The 23,739-nt window shown below is 43.1% G+C and overlaps 1 protein-coding gene across 23 annotated transcripts in view; it reads left to right on the top strand.

Moving 5' to 3' along the window:
- EXD3 (exonuclease 3'-5' domain containing 3) overlaps nt 1-23,739 on the top strand; it is a 179,421-nt gene that overhangs the window by 14,042 nt on the left and 141,640 nt on the right. For 18 of the 23 annotated variants that reach the window (XR_013225940.1, XR_013225939.1, XR_013225942.1 and 15 more), the window contains one exon: nt 16,397-16,495. The exons of 2 other annotated variants lie outside the window; for them this stretch is intronic. Coding sequence is in view for 17 of the 21 variants with exons in the window: in XM_077306278.1 (XP_077162393.1) it covers nt 16,397-16,495 (99 nt within the window). In the remaining 4 variants the exon portion in view is untranslated. Of the gene's footprint in view, nt 1-14,008; nt 14,213-16,396; nt 16,496-18,089; nt 18,159-23,739 lie in introns of those variants that run through there. 3 more of the 23 variants (XM_077306285.1, XM_077306286.1, XM_077306294.1) reach the window with 3 other exon arrangements.

Genomic DNA, 23,739 nt, shown 5'->3' with positions numbered 1-23,739 from the left:
CCTGGCTTATCTGTCCCCTGCTCCCCCCCCCCCCACATTGCTCATGCATAGACTGAGTGATGGTGGCCCTCCATTGTGGTTTACATTGCTTGAATGTTAGAATGTTAGGCCAGGACTGGGAAGATTTGGGTTCAAATTCTCCCTCTGCCGTAAAGTTTACTGGATGGCTAGTCACTCTTAGAACTGGAAAGCCTTACAGGATTTTTGTCAAGATAAAACAGAAGAAGGGAGAGTGACGTTTTGAGGCTCTTGGGGGACGAAGGGCTAGGATAAAAATATGATAGATATTCTTTTGGAAATGGGTAGCTCAGTGGGTTCACTAACTGTGGGTTAGGACCCAAAAGCTCCCTCCCGGGAGGGGGGGGGGACTGGAGGGAGGAGGTGGGGCAGGCTGAGTTGGCAAAAAGAGCTCATTGGCAGATTTGGGTTTGCTTCTACACAGTATCTGTCATGATCTGCCTTTCTCAACTTTTTTTTAGCACTGAGAAACTCCTGAAATATTCTTCAGGCTTCAGGAACCCCCAGAAAGGGCATGATCGTGCAGAATATGGGTGGGAAACATAGCTGTGTACATGCCCATCCAGGGACCCTCCCCTTCCCACCCACACCAGGCCCATCATTGACCATGGGGGCGGGGCAGGTCAACATGACCATATATGGTCATATCACCCGATAAATGTTTAACAACTTTAAAGAAATATTTTAAAAATTAACTGACTACCCCATGTTGTATGTAAACTGTCTTGAGCTATATGGAAGGTCGGTATAGAAATCAAATAAATAAATAAATAAACAAACAAACTACAGTAAATTTAGAAGTGGGGCTGGCTTCATCACGGGAGAGCGCAGTTTCCCCAGTTTGGACTCTGTACGGTAAAATGTGTTAGCATCCAAAGCAGAATGGGGGACTCCTTATGGATGAGTAACTGATGAGCACTGGATTGCAAAGGGCTTGTAATATGGTTTGGCGCAAGCAGAAGCCACTCCTTTAAAAAACTAATTCCTCAAAACCCTCCCAGCAACCCCAAATGGAATGGTAAATGAAACACAGATGTACGCTGCTGAGCACTGGCTGGAAATCCAAAAATCCTCCCTTGTCCGTGCTGACCTGCTATGAGGTCTTGCAACACAACCCGGTCCATGGGAATCCTCTTTGTGCTGGCTGCATGTCCAGCAGCCTTTAGTTATTTCAAGCTAGACAGCACAGGATTTTTGTTGTTGTTGTTAGAGACTGTTTGGGTTCCAAGCAGGGTTTTTTCATTCTGTTTTAAGTGACGTTCTTTAAAACATGCACACACAAAAAAACAACAGCGGCGTTTGGCTTCTCTTTCTTCAGCAGCTGTTTTTGTTCTGGAAAAGCCATTTCTGCTCCCAGTGCGTTCTTTCAATTTGTAGCTTATGAATTCCAGGAGCAGGCGATATGCCGCAGCGTCCGTTTAAGGATGTGCGTGAGAACCAGCGGGATGTGCTGCAGGGGCCCTTCTTCCCCGTGGCTCCTGAAGGGAATATGCGAAGCCTGTTGGCTTTCTTACTCTTCCATACATCAAGAGATCCTAACACCCAAGAAAAAGTGTATTTCATGCTCTAAAAAACAGTCAGTGACCTTTATAAATTATGCAAAATAGGGTAATTTTGAGTAATTTCTCATTTGTTTTAGTGTATTTACAACTGCTTCTTGCTGATGCAAGTGATTTTGTTAGGCACTCTATATAATTTCATAAACACAGCCATGCTGAATCTGACCAATGGTCTAGTCTAGTGGTTCTCAACCTTCCTAATGCTGCAAACCTTTAATATAGTTCCTCATGTTGTGGTGACCTCCAACCATAAAATTATGCCAGTGTTATTTCACAGAAATTGAACTGAAACTGACCAATGGCATGAAGATTCATGATTGTATATACATTGGGTTTTTTCCGGGGTTTCTCAGTTCAGTTCTGCCTCTTGTCCCACCATGCCGATCTTGCTCTTTTCCGCTGCTTCAGGCAGACGAACGCTCTATTTCGATCTACCCCGCAAGGGTGTTATGTGGATGGCACCCCCCTGGCCAAGCTTCTTGCCCTGTCGTGACCCCTGTGAAAGGGTCATTTGACCCCCAAAGGGATCCCAAGCCCCAGGTTGAGAAGCACTGCCCCACAGCAACTGGTATTCAGAGGCCTCTGAGAAAGGAGGTTCCATTTCACTGACTGATTCCCTCTCCATTAATTTGTCTAATCCCATTTTTTAGCCATCACTACATCTTTTGGCACTTAGTTCCCAAGGCTAATTGCTCATTCTGTTGAGTACTTTTTTTTTGCCCTATCTCTAGTGCACCTCACCTTTATTGAGTGCCCTGGAATGCTAGAATTTGGCAGCAGGATTCTAGTAAAATGATGCATGGTATACAGAAAGTGAATAGAGAGAACATTTCCCACTCTCTGCATCTTTTTTCCACACCATAGATCATTTTATAAGCATCTATATATGGATGGTTCTCAATCTCTGGAATTTTTTTCAATCATGCATATTTTTTCAATCCTGAGGACTAGAAACATACTTTTAAAAAATGAAAGCAGAGTTTTTAATTCCTTATGTCTGCCATGATCATGGTGGGTATCAGATCTCTCTTTGTATTTATTTACCTAAAATATTTTGTATCCCTTGCTCCCCATTTACAAAAGCACCCAAGTGATATCACACAAACATTAAGAAACATACCAGTGAAATCCAACATAAGTAGCAGCCTATTAAACAGCCAATGTAAACCAACATAAACCAGTTAAACAGCAGCATCAACTAAATATAGCATCTCAAATAATAAAATCTCAAATCATAAAAACCAAGCAGAAAAGTTAAAAGAACAAGAAAAAAATTCAGTCCTAAGAAAAATCCTAGACCTAAAGCTCGTGTGTCAGCCTCCTCTGCTTTATACAATTTCGGGACAATAATACTGACTTGCCTTATAATAGCCCCTAATTGTGTTAATGACCTGCGTTCAGTTTCTTAATGGGCAGTTTTAGTTTGCACCTGATACTTGGCAATTTTATTTTCCTTTAAAACTATATTTTCTTGGCTTTAATTCCTGTGCCTATTGTTGCTGAAACTTTCCCCTTCCCTGATAGGGTAAAGTTTTATTTATGGGAAAGTTTGTTATTTTCAAATGAAACAAAATAAAACAAATGTGGAAACACACCTCATCCCTAGCACATTTTGTTGCAGAGCTGTGCCAGCCATTGGTCCATCTAACCCAGACTTATCTCCCGCTGGCTGACAGCAGCTCTTCAGAGACCTGAGATGCCAGGGACTGAATTTGGGACTTTCTGCTTGCAAAGCAAATGCCCTGCCACTGAGCCACAATGGTCAATCTGTAAATCACAGTCAATCCTGATTCTGTGTCAAGAAAAACAGTCCTTATGTGTTGAGCACATTTGCATGATTTCTTATGGCTTTGCAAGAATGAGAGGAGGCAAACCTCTGGAAGTTCTATCTGTCTGTCTTTCCAACAGTCCGTGTGTCTCTAATCTAATCTACTCTAATCCACATTTATCTACTGCCCTCCCCTAAGGCTCAGGGCTTTCATGTGGAGCATAGAACAAGAACAATGCAGAGAAAATCAGTCAGCCATCGCCCCAAGATTTCAAGGTTTCTGCGTGTATCTTGTCAATTTCATTTAAATCCAGCCTAGGGTGCCAACTCTGAGCTGGAAAGTTCCTGGAGATTTACGGGTAGAATCTGGAGAGAAGAGAGTGTGAGGAGGAAGCTCATCAGGAGAGTGATGCCATAGAGCCCACCCACCAAGGCTGCCATTTTCTTCAGAGGGGACCAGTCTCTCTAGTTTCTCTCCCCCTCTCCCCGGAGGGGGGAGGCCAGTATTAGACTGACCTGGTTCCCCAGAGTGTTCCATCCTATGCCCAATTATCCTCCGTTCCCTTCTGCTCATCCAGTGGGCCTGTACGGGAATAGTTTTTAATCGCCATCATTGTGACTTAGTCATTGTTTTAATGGGGTTTTAATGGGAATTTTAATGGTTAATATATTGTATTTGTATTAAAATGTTGTGAACCGCCGCGAGCCGGTTTCCGAGAGCGGCGGTCATACAAATCAAATAAATAATAATAATAATAATAATAATAATAATAATAATAATAATAATAATAATAGTTGGAAGCTCAGTTGTACGTCTGAAAGAACTTAAGGTCGGCAAATCTGAATTCTGGCCCTTCTTTGAAAGAACTGAGGTCGGTGTACATGGTTCTTCATTACTCCTCACATCAAACCTGTGGGGTAGGTTAGGTTGAGAGAGTGATAGGCCCAAGGTCACCCAGTGAGCTTTATGGCAGAAGAGGGATTTGAATTTGGGTCTCCTTGGTTTCAGTCCAGCACCACACCAGCTTTTTCTTACCCCTGTCTGCCTTCAGACGGGGTGGATTTGATTTAAATCACTAGTCAGCAAGACTAGATTTAAATCATGATTTCTACATAAAGACTCATTCTTGCTGGTATCATCTTTACAACCAAATATTAACAGCCTGTGAGATGGCAGGCTTGGGAGTGGCAGCACATAAATATAATAAATGCATTAATTAACTAAATAATAAATAAACAAATGAAGATTTCATTTTTAAAAAATGACTTTTTAAAATTAGTTTACAGTTATATGATAAATTATATTTCTTCCCAAACTGGGTCTGTTTTACAGCCTGCTGCCATTATAGGCTTTCTCTTCCAGGTAGGGAATAATATGATAAACCTCAGGATATACATGCATCGACCCCAGGGCTTGTGGAGTATTCTTCTCAAAAGGTTTCACTGTGCACCTCTCCCTTCTTGTGCTGATCTATTCCATGACAAGTGATCAGCTGTCCATTGAATTTCTTGAAACTTGGCATTTAGGAAGTAAGAGGTTGATTCTGTGTATATAGATTTGCAGAGGAACAATGAAATTAAGAGCTTTTTCTCAGCTCTGCATATTTATAGCATTTTTTGCTCTGAAGAAGTCCACAGTTTTAAGAACTGCAAACGAAGTACCTGTGATAAACCAAGCATCTAGATTTTTGAAAACTGCCCAAAATAACCTTATAAAACCCTCTCGGAGAGCATGATATTGTGAATGTATTAATTGAATTCATTTAACAAAACGTTTTAACATTGCATGAGAATATAGCCTCCTGCTACGTAATTAAAAACTAATCCACATTTCTTATATTTTAATGGAAAACTATCTTTAGATAGATTTTCCCCACAAAAAGCAATATTTTAAAAATCTCATTTAAATCCAAAAAATCCAATTTAAATTTTTAAAAAATGTCACTGATTATTATCCTCCCTGCTTACAAGTAAAGCCATTAGGATTAGAATTTTTGTTTCTGAACATTAAATTAAATTTGAAAGTCTCTGGAGGCTGAATCTTAGACCTGCTACCATATTTTGTACCTTTCTTGTTGCTCCCACAAAATCCTCATGTGCACAGAGTCCAGCATGTGCAAGTCAGGGGTGTGTGTGTGTGTGTGTGTGTGTCTGTTTTGGTTTACTTCTTTCTTTCCTAGTCCTACAGCCAGCTCAAGACATTTTGGTGCCTGAAGCGGAAAATCCAGATGGTGCGAAAGACATAACAAGAGCTCTGAGAACTGTCCTTTAACAAAACCTGCTGGCTGTCCCAGTGTGGCCTAGGCCAGTAAAAGATATTGCAGAACCATGTGCAGATCAAACACGGCGCCTCAACTGGCTCCCAAGTTCAACTCCCCAAGTGTAAAAATGCTCCAAATGGGGTACATGTGCGCAGGAGGGGGATGGAGTAAAAACTGACAATGAAGGAATGTTAACCAAATACTGTCTGAGAAAGGCTTGTGAACCTAACCACAAGTTTTCTTTCCCCCCATGATGCTGTCTCCCGCCTCCTGCTCCCCCCCCCCAGGCTTTTCTGTTTCCATTGCTTTGCTCCCCACCCCCCTCTCATTCTAAGAAAGTTCTGCAGAGCCAAATTTTTGAACAATGCATATGGAAAAAGGAGCTTTCGATTCCTGGAACGGCTCTTAACAAGGCCGCCGTGGCATCTCAGGGCACTCTGGGGAGTAGGGTCTGGAATCTTTATTAGGCCAGACTTTAAAAATGCAAAACATTTCAAACTGGCTGGTGGGCCTTTCTCTTTTCTCCCTGTCTGCTCAGCCCCTCACAGCTGCCAGATTTCTGGCCCGTGTGGCAGAAGGGACTAAACAACTGCAGAGAGAGAGAAAGCGCGCGCTTGATTCCCCTTCTCGCCACACTCAGTGATGCCTGAGTTGCAAACTTCTCTTTTACCTTAATTTGTTTCTAAAGTAAGCCACAATTCTCCCCTCCAGGGACCAGCTGGAGATCTCCCTCTGTTACCACTGATTTCCAGGCAACAGATATCAGTTCCCCTGGAGAAATTGTCTGCCTTGGAAGATGAACTCCATGATATTCTAACTCAATGGTTCTCCACCTTGAGGTTGGGACCCCTTTGGGGGTCGAATGACCCTTTCATAGGAGTTGCGGCAGGGTAAGCAAATTGGCCGGGGGGGGGGGAGCCATCTACACAACAGCCTTGCGGGTTAGATCGAGATAGAGCATTCGTCTAAAGCAGCAGAAAAGAGCAAGATCGGCATGGTGGGACTAGAGGCAGAACTGGACTGAGAAACCCTGGAAAAGAAACAATTTATATACAATCATGAACCATGGATCTTCACGCCATTGGTCAGTTTCAGTTTAATTTCTGTGAAAGAACACTTGCATAATTTTACGGTTGGGGGTCACTACAACAGGAGGAACTGTATTAAAGGGTCGCGGCATTAGGAAGGTTGAAAACCACTGTTCTAACCCATCCTTCCCCTCCTCAGACTCTACCTCAAAATCTCCAGGTGTTTCCCCAACCCTCTGTGCCAGTGATATGCGAGGGCAGTTGGCTCATCATATAAATTAAGTGCTGGCATTTCTCTTCAGTTATTCTGTAGTCACAGAGGGCATACAGAATCCCAATGTCCAGTTCCTGCATAACTTGTTCTCTCCCTGGAAGCTGTGGGCTTTCTGATGGCTCAGAAACAGATTGATCATTCCTTCATCTGGCTTGTTATTGTCCCCACCCCCTGGCTTGGCTTCAGATGCCGCTTGGTGGCCATAGCACCTTTGTTTTTGACACAACGGCGTGACAGATGTACAGAGGCTTCCTGCCGGGCTTTGGAGCACATTGGCCAGCTGTTTAGAAAGAGACTGGAGGAATGGGGAGGGGGGCTGACTATTTCATTATGTGTACAGAACGACAAGTTGCAAATTCCCGTGGACTCATCTGCATTTTGGGATAAGGAAGCTGCTTGGTTAAGCAGGGAGCTGACAATGAAGCAGCTCAGCAAGCCAGGCTCTGAAGCCACGTGCCATTTAACACAAGATGTGCAGCTACTGTAAATGTCCGTCACAGTTATATTGGCATTTTTAAAACTGTTTTTTTTTTTGAATTATGCGCAGGAAAAAGTTTCATAGTGTGAAATGAAATTATACAAGAGACAGATAGATGGGGTCAAACAGCTCAAGATCAAGAAGTAAAAAATTATTCATTTTGGACTGTGGAGGATCAGGTTCAAATTGGGAGCATGTTTGTGGCTCAACAGACCTTTCATGCAGAAGGCCCCTGGTTTACTGTCGGGGCAGCAGTCCTTGGGAAGCAGAGGCAAGTCAAAGGAGGAAAACCTGAACTTAGTGCCCCAGTAGGTCCAGCTTGAGATAAGGCCACTTCACGTGTCCATCAGCCATGAAGTTTGCTGGATGACTCAGGCCAGTCACCATCTTTTCTTTATACCAGGGGTTTGGGAAACCCTGGAGTTCCTTGATGACCTTGGAAGGGTTTCCTGAATGTATGGGAATTAATTTTTTACATATACGTTTTAAAATGTGTTAAACATTTATTGGGTTATATGGTCATATATGGTCATGTCAACCCATCCACTCCTCCCAAAATGGCCAATGATGGACCTAGAGGGGGTAGGAAGGGCAGGGACCTTGGGTGGGTGTGTATACAGCTATGCTTCCCAACCATATTCTTCATGATCACGCCCCTTCTGGGTTATCTCGAAGCCTGAAGAATGTTTCAAGGGTTTCTCCACTGTAGAAAACGCTGAAAAAAGCTGCTTTACATGACTGTTGTGAGGATATACTGGGAGGTGGAGGGAAACTCTGACCCCTGAAATCCTTAAAGGAAGAATGGGATAAAAATGAAATAAATGATGGTTGTGACACTGGATTTCAAAAAGTCTGTTTTCCACTGATTGGATTGGCTCAGCAAAGGAAACCATGCCTTTCAGTTTTCAAGGCTATTAATGATAGGATATTTTGGGGGCATTAATTCATTCAACGGCATGTTGAGTCGGCTGCTGAGGATCCCTTATACATGGGAGGGGATTCTGGGTTCTAGGGGACACTCTGGTCACTTGGGTGTGTGAGCTGAAATCACATCCTTAAATCACATTCATCTGCCTGTGCATTTCAGTGAAAAATCAGCTGTAGGGATAAGCTGGTCTTTATGAGAAGCGCCATTACTGGCATCTCTTTGTTAAGTCTGCTCCTGAGGAAGCCCAGAGCATCCCAGTTCATGGTTTATGAATTCTTTTTTAGGATGGTGAAAGAAAATTATATGAACCCATACCAGAAAACAAATTAGAGCCTAATTAGAGGGTACCAATGTTCTCTTTGGACTGTCTTTCCTAGCCCTTGTTTGTCATCCTTTATCCCTGGAGATGCCAAGATCCCAACCTGCATGCAAAGCAGGTGCTCTTCTACTGAGCCACAGCCCTCCCAGTGACTTCCTCAGTCTTTTGTCATTGGGTGGTTTAGTTAAGCTAAACACCTTATTTTAATGTGACAGCAGTATCTTTTGACCTGGAAAAATAGGAAAAGGCTTATCTATGGTTGAGGCCTAGAGTAAGATCAGAATTCTAGCTGGCCTCCCAACCTAAGTCGATCTGGATAATTTCCGCCTGAGAAATAAATTATCTCATATAGCCTGCCTCCTTTCTATTATATTCAAAAGATGTCTGTTATATTGTTCTGTTTTCATGCTAGTTCCAGTGTAAACTGCCTTGAGCTGCAAGGGAGTGAGGTACATAAATATAAATAAATAAATCTCAATCATGCAAAGAGCATCTTGGCCCGCTGCTGTTTCCTGGTTGTGCACTTGCACAAATCTCATATTTTTGGAAGTTTCTGAGCAGCAGTAAATCAGAAAGGAGAGAATTCCTTGCTACAAAAGTAATTTGTGATCTATAGGGGTGTAAGTGAATATTAGTTACCTGTAATGAAGTCACTTCCATTCCTCTTCTCTGCCACACTGTGCTGTTGTGACACAATGTCCTGTGCATATGCTTGATGAATTAGCATGGAGGTTGAGGGGCAAAGAGTTTTGGAAAATTAAGAATACAAAGATTTTAACAATTCTCCAAGTTCTTCATTCCCTGTCTCCACCCTTGCATTTGTCACTAGCTGTCCCCACCTCCATGCAGAGTGATAACAAGAACTGTATCCTGAAAAATTGTTTTATGTGATGAAATTACAGATCATGACATGCTAATGGCTTTTGGCTCACATCTACACTCCACCATACAAGAAATGCATAGAATACCAGGATTAGAGCAGATGTTGCTATCTGTACATTCTAAGATGTATAAATGTTCAGGCTGATATGTCCAGCTGGAAGCATAAAGGTCCTGTTATTTAAAAAAAACAATGAAAGCCTGATTTGATCTGTGTTCAGATCCAGACTCATAGTGTCTTAGCATACACAGAGAATGCATTACATTCTTCCCATTTCCACTGATTAGATGGGCAGTTTCCGAACTTGCCTTCATCTGTGGCACCTCTCTTGTAAAGAATTTAACCCTTAAATTTTCCAGAAGGAGGGAAGGCAGGGAGCCTGCCAGCAGAGGGTGCCCAAAGCTAGCTTTCTGGGTCTTTCTATCTGCCTGCCTCTTTGCAAGTGGGGGCAAATATCCACCAAGAGAATACTGAAGGCCAAAGACTTCCTTCGGCTGTGTGAAACAGCTGCCTTGGACACTAAGAAACATCCTTTGACTTGGCAGCCCTGCTGTGAGCTTCGGCTGGCCCCTTTTCCTTCTCTCCACTTGACATTTCCAAAGCAGCCTGTGCCAAGGGATTGACTGTGCCTGATGGGAAAGCAGCAGGACAAGGGGCCCGTGGTATGTAGCCTCCTTGAAACATAAGATATGCCTTATGGGATCAGACCAAAGGCTAATGCTCTGTTTCTAATAGTGCAAAATAACTTCTACATTTTTATAATAATTCCATTAGATTACATGTGGTTCTTATAATGACATTATCACTGAGGTCAGTATCAATACAATAACAAATGTAGGAAGGTTCTGGCCTTGTAATATTACAGAACAGCTTCTATTTTGAACTGCAGAGCAGCTTCTGTAACAAACTGTATTTGTGGTGATCTTTCTCATAGTTTTCCTGAATCCAGGTAAGCGGTCAGTTATTGCAACCTGGCAAGTCTTTTTGCTCCTAGTGTGGTCAATTTGTTTATGACCTCTCAGGAAGAGGCAATATGACATCAAGTGGAAAATCCTTTCTTTAAAGACATATTAGTTTGCAAACATTATATTGGTAACATTTTAATGATTTTGCAGTTGATGATAAACTTGAAGCATTTTTCCCCTGGAGTGATACAATTCATGATAACAATAAGTTGTCTTGTCACTATAACAGGGCAGTTCTTTTTTAGATCCAGAAGTCCACCATAGTGGAATAGTATGAATTAGCGATCCCCAACCTGTGGGCTGCGGACCACATGTGGTCCTTCGACTAATTGGAGGTGGGCCCCGAAGGACGCCTTCCCCCCCCCCCGGCCCTTTACTTCATCCCCCCAGCCCTTTACAACACACTTCATTGTTGTGGTGTGTCTGTATCTTATTTTGAAGGGATGTTTAAACATTACCATAGCGACCAGAGAGCGCTAGGGCAGTGGTTGAGAGTAGAGGAGTAAACCTACCCCCCCCCCCCCCGGCCTCAGTAAAAGGTGTTGAGTGGTCCCCGGGGAGGGCGGTATAGAAATATAATACATAAATAAATAAATAAAGTGTAGGCCAGGGGAAAAAAAGCCCTGGTTCTGATCAAAGTCAGATGAGCTTCTGTGGGGCCAGGGATCACCAGCTTGTTGGAGTTTGTAGAGTATAATGCTCTCGGGGGGGGGGGGGGAGACAGGTAGAGAGACAGTCCTTCAAATACTCAGGGCCCAGACCACATTTATTTATTTATTTATTTATTTAGATTTCTATACCTCCCATTTCTTTGCAGCTCTGGGCGGTTTACATTGAACATTATATCATACAAATTACATGGAATGATGTATAGTACCAACAGTATGTAACAAACTTTCACAAACATTATGTAACATAAACCACATTATAAATAACAATTAACTGTATAATTGGGGGTTGATTCTTTCATGGGTTGGTTCTTTCAGTCTGGGGGTTCAGCAGCTGTTCTACGTCAGTCAGCCTCAAGTGAAAGCCTGGTGGATGAGCTCCCTCTTGCAGGCCCTGCGGAACTGTGGGAGTTCAGGCAGGGCTCTGATCTCCCCAGGGAGCTCGTTCCACCAGGTGGGGGCCAGGACCGAGAAGGCTCTGGCCCTTGTTGAGGACCGACGTGCTTCTCTGGGGCCAGGGATCCGCAGCCAGTTGGAGGTGGCGGAGCATAGGGCTCTTTTGGGGGTATAGGCAGGGAAGCGGTCTCTCAAATACACTGGGCCCAAACCGCATACGGCCTTAAAGGTGATTACCAGAACCTTAAGCTTGATCCGGAATTCAACTGGGAGCCAGCCAATTTGTTGGAGTGCCGGCCAGATGTGGGATCTCCACGGTGCTTTCGTGAGAATCCTGGCCGCAGCATTCTGCACCAAACATATGGCTTTGAAGGTGATTACCAGAAACTTAAGCCTGATCTGGTGTTTAGCTGGTAGCCAGTACAGCTGTTGGAGCACAGGCTGGATGTGGGCCCCCCAAGGTGTTCCCCTAAGTACTCTGGCTGCTACATTATGTATCAGTTGTAGTTTCCAGGTCAGGAATAAAGGTAGGCTTGCATTAATTTATCTCATTGTTATAGAACATAAATCACATATCCACAATTAAAACTTGGAAGCACTTTTATTAGCACCTTTTGTAATAAGGGGACACTCTACTGATGATTTACGGTCCTTTATACTAATTAAATATATATTCAGAGATACTTCCTGTCAACATGGAGGGTCAATTTAGGCATGATGGCTAAATAACCACTGATAGGCCATGATCCGTGAATTGATCTCATTCAGTTTCAAAACCTTCGAAGCTAGTAGTTGCCACTGTAGGTTCTACATTAGTGAAGTGTAGTCTGAAGTGTTGTGTGTAGTTTGTCCTGAGCTTGCTGTCAACCACTTTAATGAAAAACACCAAGTTTTAGTATTATGAGAGGAAAAACAATTCCTCTCATCCACTTTCTCCACAATGCTCCTAATTGTATAGTCCGTTGTCATATCCGCTGCTAGTTAATCCTCTTCAAACTAAACTGCCCCGTAATTTATCTGCTTGCAAATTCAGGCCCCATAACCTAGTTCATACATGCAGGGCAACAAGATGGCGCAAATTTGTGACAGAAAAATGAATGGCATCATTTAAAGATTGCACGTTAGAGTTAGAGGTGACACTTGGAGATCTCCCACTATTACAACTGATCTCTTGACAATAGAGATCTGTTCCCCGGAGGAAATGGCTGCTTTGGAGGGTGGACTCCATAGGATTATTTTCCTCTGAGGTCCCTCCTCACCCCAACCCCCAGCCTCCCCAGGCTGCACGTCCAAAATCTCCACCTTCCCAACCCAGAGCTAGTAGGTGGTTCTGCCCATGTAGGTGTTGCACAACAGAAACAGGAAAACTGCTATAGAGCTCACACTGGCACAGTACACTGTGTCCTTTGCTGTAGCAATGTCCTGTTTGCAGTGAAATGTTCATGCTGAGGAGTTTTCAGGGCTGAAATGTACCACACACAAAATCCTGCATGGGTTAACTAGGCCAATTATTTTAGGTTTTTAAAACTGTTCAAAAGTGATTTATAAAAAAGCACATCTTAAAAATGAATGCAATTAATCAGCTCAAAATGTGCTGTTGTAATTCTTGAGCTGATCAGTGTTCGTTGCCCTTAGTCAAGGTTGTTAGCTGTGATGGGCAGAGCCAAGTTCATCCCCTTCTTCATATCTGCCAAATTCTCTTTGTGCCCTGGTGGTCTGGTATAGGAAGCCAAAATGGTCAACGAGGGCTCAAAGAACTATTGGAGAGGGGAGGGGAGAGGAATAAAACAAGTCCAATGTTACCTTAAGGACTAAGAATATTTATTCTACTTCTTTAGAAATAAACCCATTTATCTCAGCCTTACAGAAAATTACAAAAAAGAAGGGAGAAAGGGAGGAGATCTTCTAATATAATAAAACAGGTGAGATTTTCTCTGCAAGGACTGCTTGGGTGGTTTAATGGATGATGGCTAGGGTTGCCATCATTGATAGGGGGATTCTTGGAGATTTGGGAATGGAGCCTGGGGATGGGCAGCTTTGGGGAAAGGGAGGACCTCATCAGGGTATAACATCACAGAGGGTTTTTTCCTAAGTAGACAGTTTCTGTAGTTGGAGATCGGTTGCAACTCTAGGACACTTCAAGGCCCCATGTAGAAACTGGCAAACCTATGGCTTAAGTCCTCACAGATCAAATTTAACCTGATGGTTATACTAGGCCTATCTCCGCTCTACTCCTCCCTTTCTCCCTCCCTTTCTGTAATTTTTCCCAAACCAGGTTTTTCTGTAACATAGCTATCCTAGAGGGAGAAAAAGAGCTACATGATTTTTGTTCAGATGGGGTTTAGGGAATTTCTTCAGGTAGGGTATTATCTTCAGGTAGTTCAGGAGGGAAGTGACTGTTCAGTGTGGTAGCCTGGAATGACCGCTGGTTTAAGGTTCTAGTGACAGTTGCTGTCTTGAAACGGAGCGGACCCACCCTGCTTTTCTGATATATCACAGGAACCTGGTTGGTTTTGTGACAGAAGCCTTCCCCTCCTTTACAAGATGTTCTTAGGGTAGCAAGTAGGCTTTGTGTTGCCGCTGTGAGGTAATTGTTGTATCATGCATGAAGGCTACAGAGATCACTGAAGCCGGAAGTTGAATAAAACAGCAAAGACAGAGTTTCCAAAGGTCCTCTTTTTTTTTATGCCTGTCCTCTTTTGGGCTTCTTTTAAAAAAAACTGATGAAAATGTCCTCATGGGTTTGGAAGGTTATGAATATTCCTAAATAGCCATTATTACAGCTTAAATAGCAGGGGTATTTAATATGAGATCTGTCATAGTGATCACTTATTTGAAGTAGTCAGTTGAGAAATATGTCCGCTTTTCTTACTTTTCAAAATATGATAACCCTAGCAAAGAAGATTGATTCATGTCCCAGTTATGAGGTAAATTCTCTTTAAAGCTTCTAGTTACCAGGTCTGCTCATCACTAGAAACAGGCCTCACAACCCTGAGTGGCTGTTTTACCTTTCAGGGTCAGGATAACCTCCTGTCCCTTACTGTTCTCTTACCTAGTTTTTCTGGGATATGTTTGTTTGTTTAGTGTGTTTACCACTCCTCCAGGCATAGCCAGCTTGGGGTAGTTTACAGAATTTCAATAAATAGCAATGCATAAAAACAATAAACCAACATTCCACATGAATATGTTAAAATCTATTAAACAGTAAGCAATAAAGCTACAGGTTAGACTGAGGTCTGTTAAAGGGTCTAAAGGTTTAGGAAACCTGTGGGAAAATTAATAGCATGTACAGCATCCTCACCATTCAGAAACAATATATAATCTGTAAATAAACCCGTCTCCATATCTCATCTCACTATATCATCAGTTAGTAAAATGTTAATCTTAAACACCCATTATTTACTCTCCCTTCCCAGTACAATAAACCTGTTCCTTCTTTTGAAAATATTTGATTTCCATCATGGAAAATCCCCAGCACACAAGATTAACTAGGTGCTTTTTTATTATTTAAAGTCAAGGAAGGCAGAGTGCGTGCATAAGAAGCTCCATCACAATTTACCTTAGAGATGGTTAGCTGTAATTAGTGCCAAGCACTGTCAGATGAGCAAATGTATACGGCATTGGTCAGACCACACCTGGAGTACTGTGTGCAGTTCTGGAGGCCTCACTTCAAGAAGGACATGGATAAAATTGAAAGGGTACAGAGGAGAGCGACGAAGATGATCTGGGGCCAGGGGACCAAGCCCTATGAAGATAGGTTGAGGGACTTGGGAATGTTCAGCCTGGAGAAAAGGAGATTGAGAAGGGGACATGATAACCCTCTTTAAGTATTTGAAAGGTTGTTACTTGGAGGAGGGCAGGATGCTGCTTCCGTTGGCTGCAGAGGAAAGGACGCGCAGTAATGGGTTTAAACTACAAGTACAACAATATAGGCTAGATATCAGAAAAAAAAAATTCAAAGTCATAGTAGTTCAGCAGTGGAATAGGCTGCCTAAGGAGGTGGTGAGCTCCCCCTCACTGGCAGTCTTCAAACAAAGGTTGGATACACACTTTTCTTGGATGCTTTAGGATGCTTTGGGCTGAACCTGCGTTGAGCAGGGGGTTGGACTAGATGGCCTGTATGGCTCCTTCTATGATTCTAAATATTTCTTTGGCGGCTTTTTCAGCTGTGCTTGGTGGTGTGACAGGGAAGTGTGGTATGGGCCATAGTCCTCCTCAATTCCAAAACCAATATGCACACTACCATCAAGAAGATCGTAGTACTGTACTGAACAGGGGGCTGTTTCCCACCAAAATATATTAGTGCCGACTTGTGCCTCATCAATCTGCCTCAGTAGCCTTGGGTAAAAAGTGCTTTATGTTTCAAAGAGAAAAGCTCTTCTCCCAGAATAGCTTTATGTTCAGAGACAATATTCCTCAAAGTACTAGAGAAATGACATGGGCTGTCTATAACTTTTGTGCCCGGCTTCCTGCAGGCATCTGCCTGGCCATTGTTGGAAGCAGGATGCTGGGCGAGGTGACTCTTCAGTTTGATCCAGTAGGGCAGTTCTGTGTTTTTACACATAATAACTAATGCAAGAGAGGGTCACAGATGGCAACTGCCCAAGACAATCAGTAATGGAATCTGTTCCTGACTGTGGAATTTGGCTGTCTGATGCGGCAGATTAACAATGTCAGACGGATATTCCAATTGTGACTCGCGACTGTGGGTTTCCCTGGGGCTTCTGGTTGGCTGCTGTTGGCAGGCACTGTGTTGACCTAGATGGATCATTGAATTGGTCTTGGCGGGTTTGTTCTTTAAATGTACCGTTTTAAGAACAGAGTTTAAGATGAATTGTTTTCCTGTCTTTTCAGAACCGAGTCTGTCTGCCTCCAACAGTTTAGCATTGCCTGTTTCTGCTGTTCACCAAGGCAGGATGCTTAAGGACAGCAGCTCAGGTGATGGTTTTGAAGGTGAGGTTTCTGCCATTTTGAAGCTTTTATCTGTTTCTCCTCCCCCATTCTATCATACAGTTTGTTTTTCCTTAATGAGGCTCCCATGGAAAAACTCCCATCTTAGTCAAGTGCTGGACTATTGGAATTGGATTCACAGTGGAGCTGAGCCCCCTGTTGTGACTGAGCAGTGGAGTTTTCCAATGGGAAAATGCCCCCTCCCCCACTACCTTGTTTATTTAAAGGGAAGCTGATCCTGAATTGTTAAGATGATCCACTTAAAAATATTATACACGTCCACCCCCCAATTTACTATTCAGATTCATATGCAAATGTAAGATGTCCCCCCCTTTTGCTGGTATGCCCGAGGAAAAAACTATTTTTATTTATTTGTTATATTTATATACCACTCCCCCCCCCCCCCCCCGAGGCTCAGGGCAGTTCACATAAAATGTAGAAAATAATACAAGGAACTTGGTTTCTCCATAACGCATAGCTAACCACAACAATAATAATATTAACATTAATAACTGTAACAGAAGTAACTATAACAGTGCAAACAAGTCCAGGGGCATAAATGGATTTCTGGGAGGGAGGGAACAAGGGCCCTATAGATGTTGCTGGTGTTGCATTTGTGTAAAACTAGATTTGCATTTGAATAAATACTGTATTTTATCTATGTTCAGCACCTAATATGCAAGTATTGGAGAAGGAGTTGGAACTATAGCAGCTAGGATTAAGGTAGTAGCCATGATCAGGGGAGAGGTAAAGACACCATGGGGAGTGAGCAGGTCTGGCCATCCCTCCCTCCATACTACACAGGTCTCCCATCAAGTTACCCGCAAGGCCATGTTCTGAGAGGGACAGGACTTGAAAGAGTCTTTGGATTTTTCTCCTCTGAGCTCAGGTGTAAGAAAGCAGTTTTTCCACATCAGTCCTTGCAGCTTATGAAGGCAGCCTTATATGCTACACATGCTCTTTCCCACTCCCTGCCCTCTTATAGGGAGATTCACCCTCTTCAAAAGGTCAGGTATGACCATCATTAGTTCTTGGCTGGGCTGGGCTTTTCTCCTCCCCTCCCCCCCACTGCCTCCCACTCTCAAGCAGTTGTGTGGCTTTAAGGGGATCCTGAGCCCTCAATCAGCTGGACATAGTGGTCAGACAGCCTTAAAGTTCTATATGAGCCAGCCAGATGGCTAATTGCTGACCTTTTCCTTCTCTTTGCAACAGTTGCTGGTTGGGGCAGGGTTTCTCCCTGGCAGATACCTGTAGTAAGAGGATGCAGCATGCTGATTGTGCCCTAATTTAATTCACATAGACCTTGGAAAGCTCTCCTGTGTTCTCTTGTAGTTTTCTTCTGTGGGCAAGGATCCCAGTGATCTTTTCCGCCTTCCACCTTTCTAACTGCAATAGCTATAATAGCTATTATAGAAGATAGGGAGTCTGTAATGCAAGTATTGGAGGAGAAGGACTTGGATCATCACAGGGCTGGTTCTTTTCCAGTGAGAGCACATCTTCCTACTCTGAGATGGAGAAATTGTAAGCTAAGAATTGATCCCAGGTCATCTTCAGTCTTTCTGGTCCAGGATTCTGTTGCTAAAAGTAATAGGCCAAATGCTGTGAGATGCTTTTGCTTATGGAAGGTGCCGAGGAGGACAGCCTGCAACGTGGCCCTGCTACGTGGGTATGGAACGTTTCTAATTTCAGACTTCTAGAACCTTTTAGATCTGGCCCCTGGGCATGTTGGGGATAGTAAAGTCTGCTGCACAAGTACATGACCAGTAAGCAATTGTATGTTGAATAAGGCAAGAGGGCATGAGTTGCAGGTGGGTTTATACTCTATTTGTGTATATAAATATTTGTACAGATTGCTAAAAACTGTAACATTTGGTCAAAGGAAAGTAAAGGCAGCCTAGCTGGATCCAACGAAAGGTCCATCTTGTCTAGTATTCTATTTCACACAATGGCCTTAACAACAAAGGCTGAGGTTACCGTCTTAGTTAATCCCCAGAAGTGTACATTTAGAGGTACAAAGCTGCTGAACATGGAGTTTCTATTTAGCTATTGTTACTAATAACATTAGTGAATCTCTTATCCTCTGTGGATTTGTTTAATTCAGGAGTAGTCAAACTGTGGCCCTCCAGATGTCCACGGACTACAATTCCCATGATCCCCTGCCAGCGAATGCTGGCAGGGGGTCATGGGAATTGAAGTCCGTGGACATCTGGAGGGCCGCAGTTTGACTACCCCTGGTTTAATCCTATTCAAAATTACTTATGCTACTGGCAATCGTATCTTGGATCAACAAAAAATGCTGTATGTTACTTGTACACTGCATGAACAAATATATCTTCTGTCCTGTACTATGCTTCTTTCTCATTAGAGCAGTTGTTTTTTCTCCTCTCATGTACATTTAATGGAGTAATTGATTATTCATATTAATCCTAGTAAATGTATTAAGGTTTATTAAATGGAGTAACAGCACCAATGTATGGTGCATCAGTAGGTTTTAGTATATTCCTTCGCTTATGAAATAGCTAGATCTTTTTCCCCCCTTTTCCCAAGTCCTTCCTTCCTGCATTTCTGAGAAGCAAGTAGGGGGTGTAAAGAATGTTGAAGTGCTTGGCCTTGGCAGAGGAGGGGGAACTGAAGAAAACAAGAGATGTGATCCTAAGAAGCTGCTGACCTTTTTTTGCTACAGCCAAATGATATTTTTAAGTGCTTCAGAGCCTCCAGCATCTCCCCCCCCCTCCCACTGCCTACCCCCACCCCAAGGAGGCTAAAGTTCAGCTTTTATGATATTCTCACTTTGGTCTTGTGGGAAAAGGGAATGTCGCATTCCCATCATTAAGTTATTTGGGTTCATAAAACAAGAGACTCCAACAAACTAACCTTAGGGCATAGGGTCAGAGAAATATGAGACAGCATTTTTTGGTAGATGCTTAATGAACATCCTTTTTTTTTTAAGGAGTGGAGAGAGCTCCACAGCAGGTAGGAAAGTGCAATCTCAGGTTAGCATGTTTGGTCTGAACATCTAAGATTTAAGCCTGGCCTTAGCAGAGGGAGATCGCGGATTTGGGATACCATTCAAATTGCCAATTATTTAATCTACTGTTCTGTTGTTGCTTTATTTTTCTCCTAAATGGAGGCAGGATACACCACCGGATATTTCAGACTCAAGTGCCCAATAGTACATTTCTGAGCTGAGCTCCTCCCTTCTAAGCCGGTTTAACTTCAGTTGAAATAGAAAGCTATAGCTGTGCTTAGAACTGCATTGCAAATGTGCTACAGAAGGAGTGCTCTCTGTCTCTAATGTGTTCCTCATGTTCCATTGCCTGGATGCCAGTTACAGCATAGGAGAAGAGAGATGTGTGAAAAACACTTGTACAGATGTTGTAGCACAGTGACTTAAGAGAATGACCTGTGATCTGGAAGGTCCCTGGTTCAAATGTCACCTCTGCCATAACCTCACTCGTAGGGTAAGCCACTGCCCCTCAATGTTCCCCCTCCTGCAGTATGGGATAAGAATGGTTGAGCCTCCAGATTGGTGGGCAATTTACACTTGATTATCTGGTGGGTACAGAGGGTGTTTCATTTTGTTTGTGAGCTTTTAGAGGCATCTGGCTGGCTGATCCTGACTTTGGGTCTGCTTCCTCAAAACAAGTCAGTGTTACTGTAGGTCAGATTCACTCTTTATCAGCCAACAGGTAGCCATGTTAAGTGTCTGTAAGCGTTTCACAAGGGAACTTGCCTTGGAAATGTCTGGAACTTCTAAGACCGAAAACGACGCCAACTCATGAAGTGAACAGGCCAGGCTTGTAGCAGATGTAATCTCTCAAGGGATATTTTGGCTGAGTTCTTTGATTCTCTGCTTGTCTTCGATCCCCTCCCCTTCTGACCGACGGGCCTTTGTCCTTCTCCATCTTTCTCTTGCGGTATGTCCTGGCTGTCTTCCCTGCAAGCCGCCCGCATTAAACAGTACCATTTCCAAGACAAACAACAAATTCATTGGAGAGGCTGACCTGAGAATTTGGAGCCACTGGCTTCCTAGAATTAAAAGGCCTGGGAGCTGTTGGGCTGTCAGCCTGCCAAACTGGAGACAATGACTCAGGTTCCTTTTTCCTCCTTTGATATGAGCTTGAATGCATGTCCCAAGTGGCCAACAAAATGCAGACATCAAATAGATGAGAATCGGTATTCCTGCACAGTTCACTCTCTTCCCCTTCACAAGGCCCAAGAAAGACCAGTTGTGCTAGCCTGTGTGGGAGACTCAATGTTGGGCCTTCTCAGTTCTGTGCCTTAAGCAGCTGAGCTCAAGGAGAGTTAAAAGGTGTGAGTCCTGGCAGGATCCAGGCTTCATTTCCTCTATTATTCTACAGGTGCACAGTGTCTTTTTAGCACCATTGTTCTCACACCAAACATCAATTATTGAATGCATGGATGAGCTTATTTACACACTTGCTCTTTTCTGGAAGCTTGTCCCTTCCTTGCTGCATTATTGCAAGAATTTATTGTGCCATTACAGGTTGTCCTGGGTTGGCTTCTGCAACAAAGCATGCTAGCAAACTGTCCCTAACAGCTTCTCTGTCTCTTAAAAATGCTTGGTAGAATATTAAAAATTTCAGAGCAGTAGCCGCGTGAGTCTGTTGTAGGAAAATCAAATGGGAGTCCAGTAAGAACTGTAAAAGCTAAAGCGGCTTACATTCGCCTTCCCTTTCCTCTCCCCACAAAGGATACCTTGTGAGGTAGGTGAGGCTGAGAGAGCCCTAATATCACTGCTCGGTTAGAACAGCTTTATCAGTGCTGTGGCGAGCCCAAGGTCACCCAGCTGGCTGCATGTGGGGGAGTGCAGAATCACACCCGGGTTGCCAGGTTGCCAGATTAGAAGTCCGCATTCCTAACCACTACACCAAGCTGTACCCATTTCCCAGCTCTGTATGAAGGCAACCTTCTGAAGTAGAGGATAAATGATTTAAATAAAAGAAAGCACTTAGCTGGGGAGTACAGTGAGTGGGCATCCTGGTTTTTCTTCATTTAGGTGGCAGGACTGGGCTTCAGCTTCCTTCTCGAAGGCCCATTTGTATTCAACAGAGGCCGCAACAGGATTGGCATTTTATGACTTTGGTTCCAGTCTCCTTGCACAGCTCTTTTTTTGCCATTTATTATGTACAACATATGTATGAAATTCCACATAATGGTACAGCTGTAATTGCCACATATTTCTATAAATGCAGCTGAGATCACATTTCTTGCCTGATCTGCTGTGAAATGTGACCCCTGGCTTGCATTTTGCACTCATGTTGATGGAGAGCTTCAACAGTGCTGGCCTCCATTTGTGAGATATGACAGAGGTCAAGCAGTGTGGTAGAGTCTGGAGGGCTGGAATTCCACTTTCTCTGGACCAAGCCATGGTATTCACGGTATGGCAGCTAGAAGACTTGTGTAATTCTTGCAGATGTGGTAAACTGTAATACTTCAGATTGCTGCTGGGGGGGGGGGGAGACACACCGATTTTTTAAAAAAAATCCTCTTCCTTAACATGCCGTTTTTTCATGTGCTGGCAAAAGGCTAGACATGAAACCTAAGTATTTGTGTGCAGGGAATTTTTATATGGAAAAGCATTAAGTCATGTGAGTCCCCATCTGGATAGATTGTCTCAGTGAGAATTAAGACTTTGGACAAATGGAGGAAAGGAGGTGAACCAAGTGTTTGTTAGTCATCCTCATGCCTTTGCATTTATTGGTCAGAATACAGGTCGGCATGAGGAGGTTGAGTTTTTGCTGAGCAACTGGGTAAGCATCCTGTTTTGTACTTGAAGAACTCCAGCTCAGGAAATTCCTGGAGGTGGGGTCTGTGGAGGGCAGAATTCAGGGAGTGGAGGCAATTCAGAGGGGATATGAAGCTTCCACTTCCTTCTGCGTAGTCAGGAGGTCTGTTGTCATTCTGGGAGAACTCCAGCAGGAGTTTGGCAACCCTGTGAGTCCACACAAAAGCTGTGTTTTCTAGAAAAGAAGTTTTCAGTAGCAAATGGGCAGAGGTACATGTGACCAGCCTCGGTAGCACCCTTGTTGACTGACACACATCCCTAAACAATCGTCAGTTTCCTGCTTGACTGACAGGAGAAAAACAGGATGCCAGAGGTGTTTATCGCAAGGAACAAGATAAGCAGCCTCCCTTGCATTTCTAAAGGAATTCAGGACTTTGGCTGGTCATAAAGCACGTGGTTTACAGCAGGGTTGAAAGAAAGGAAGGGCAACACGTTGAACTATCCAAGCCCCTTGCAAGATCCACGGCATCACTAAGTAGTATGTGTATCCAGAGAGCCTGTACATTTTCCCATAGAAAATGTTTAGTTCACTAAGGGCTTCTAAAGCAACTTAGAGGAAGCAAGTGTACATGTGTACCAGTACCATGTTGAGTAGCATCCAGGGTCTGGAAAACAGCTTGGAGTTTTGGTTTTGCTACTAGTTTGCTGGATGGCATTGGGCTCACCCAGCGGAAACCAAGTTTGGGATAGGATGGGTAGGATAGATACATTTATTTCTGTCAGTGACCAGTACAAAATACAAAATGGCAGAATACAATATAAGATTTTTTTTTAAATTCCAAATCACTTCATGTGTTCAATAGGTCCATCCTAACCCTTGTACATATTCAGCCAGGCATTTCTACGTTTAATTGCTAATCGTGCATATTTGGCAATAATATAGGATAAATTCTTATTTTTATCCGAAAGGAGTTCCTTTAATTTGGCTTGTCTTGAAATAGTCCTTAAATTAGTGAAGATGGAATACAGCAGTTTCTGATGAAATTGATTGTAAATACAGCAGTCGAAAAATCACATGTTTGGTGTTCTCGATGTTACCATCCTGGCATATGCAAGTATGTTCCTGGGGTGGAAACTTATTATATTTTCTCTCTACGCATGCTGAAGGGAGAGCATTGTAGCACAATAATGTAAATGCCTTTCTAAATTCAGAGTTGTCTATATTAGAAAGATACAGCATAAAAGAATCTATTTAGAAGAGAGATATCATACAGTGGGTTATTGATTCTATTCAAATCATGCTGTCTTTCTACCTCCTGTATTCTTAGCTTTATCAATTGTTTGGCACGGTCAAAACCCAACGAGAGTAGAAATTGTTGGGATAGACCATAAAATCCTAACTTCCTGTTGATGGCTTGTATCCATGGAGCAATAAACGAGTCAAATAATATTTAATAGGATAGGCTCCTGGGATAGAAGATCAGCCTTACCCAATACA

The sequence above is a fragment of the Paroedura picta genome, chromosome 12, assembly GCF_049243985.1.
Source record: "Paroedura picta isolate Pp20150507F chromosome 12, Ppicta_v3.0, whole genome shotgun sequence".
In the NCBI taxonomy this organism is placed as follows: Eukaryota; Metazoa; Chordata; class Lepidosauria; order Squamata; family Gekkonidae; genus Paroedura; species Paroedura picta.
The sequence above is the reverse complement of the archived record's forward strand: the minus strand, read 5'-3'. Positions and strand labels throughout refer to the sequence as shown.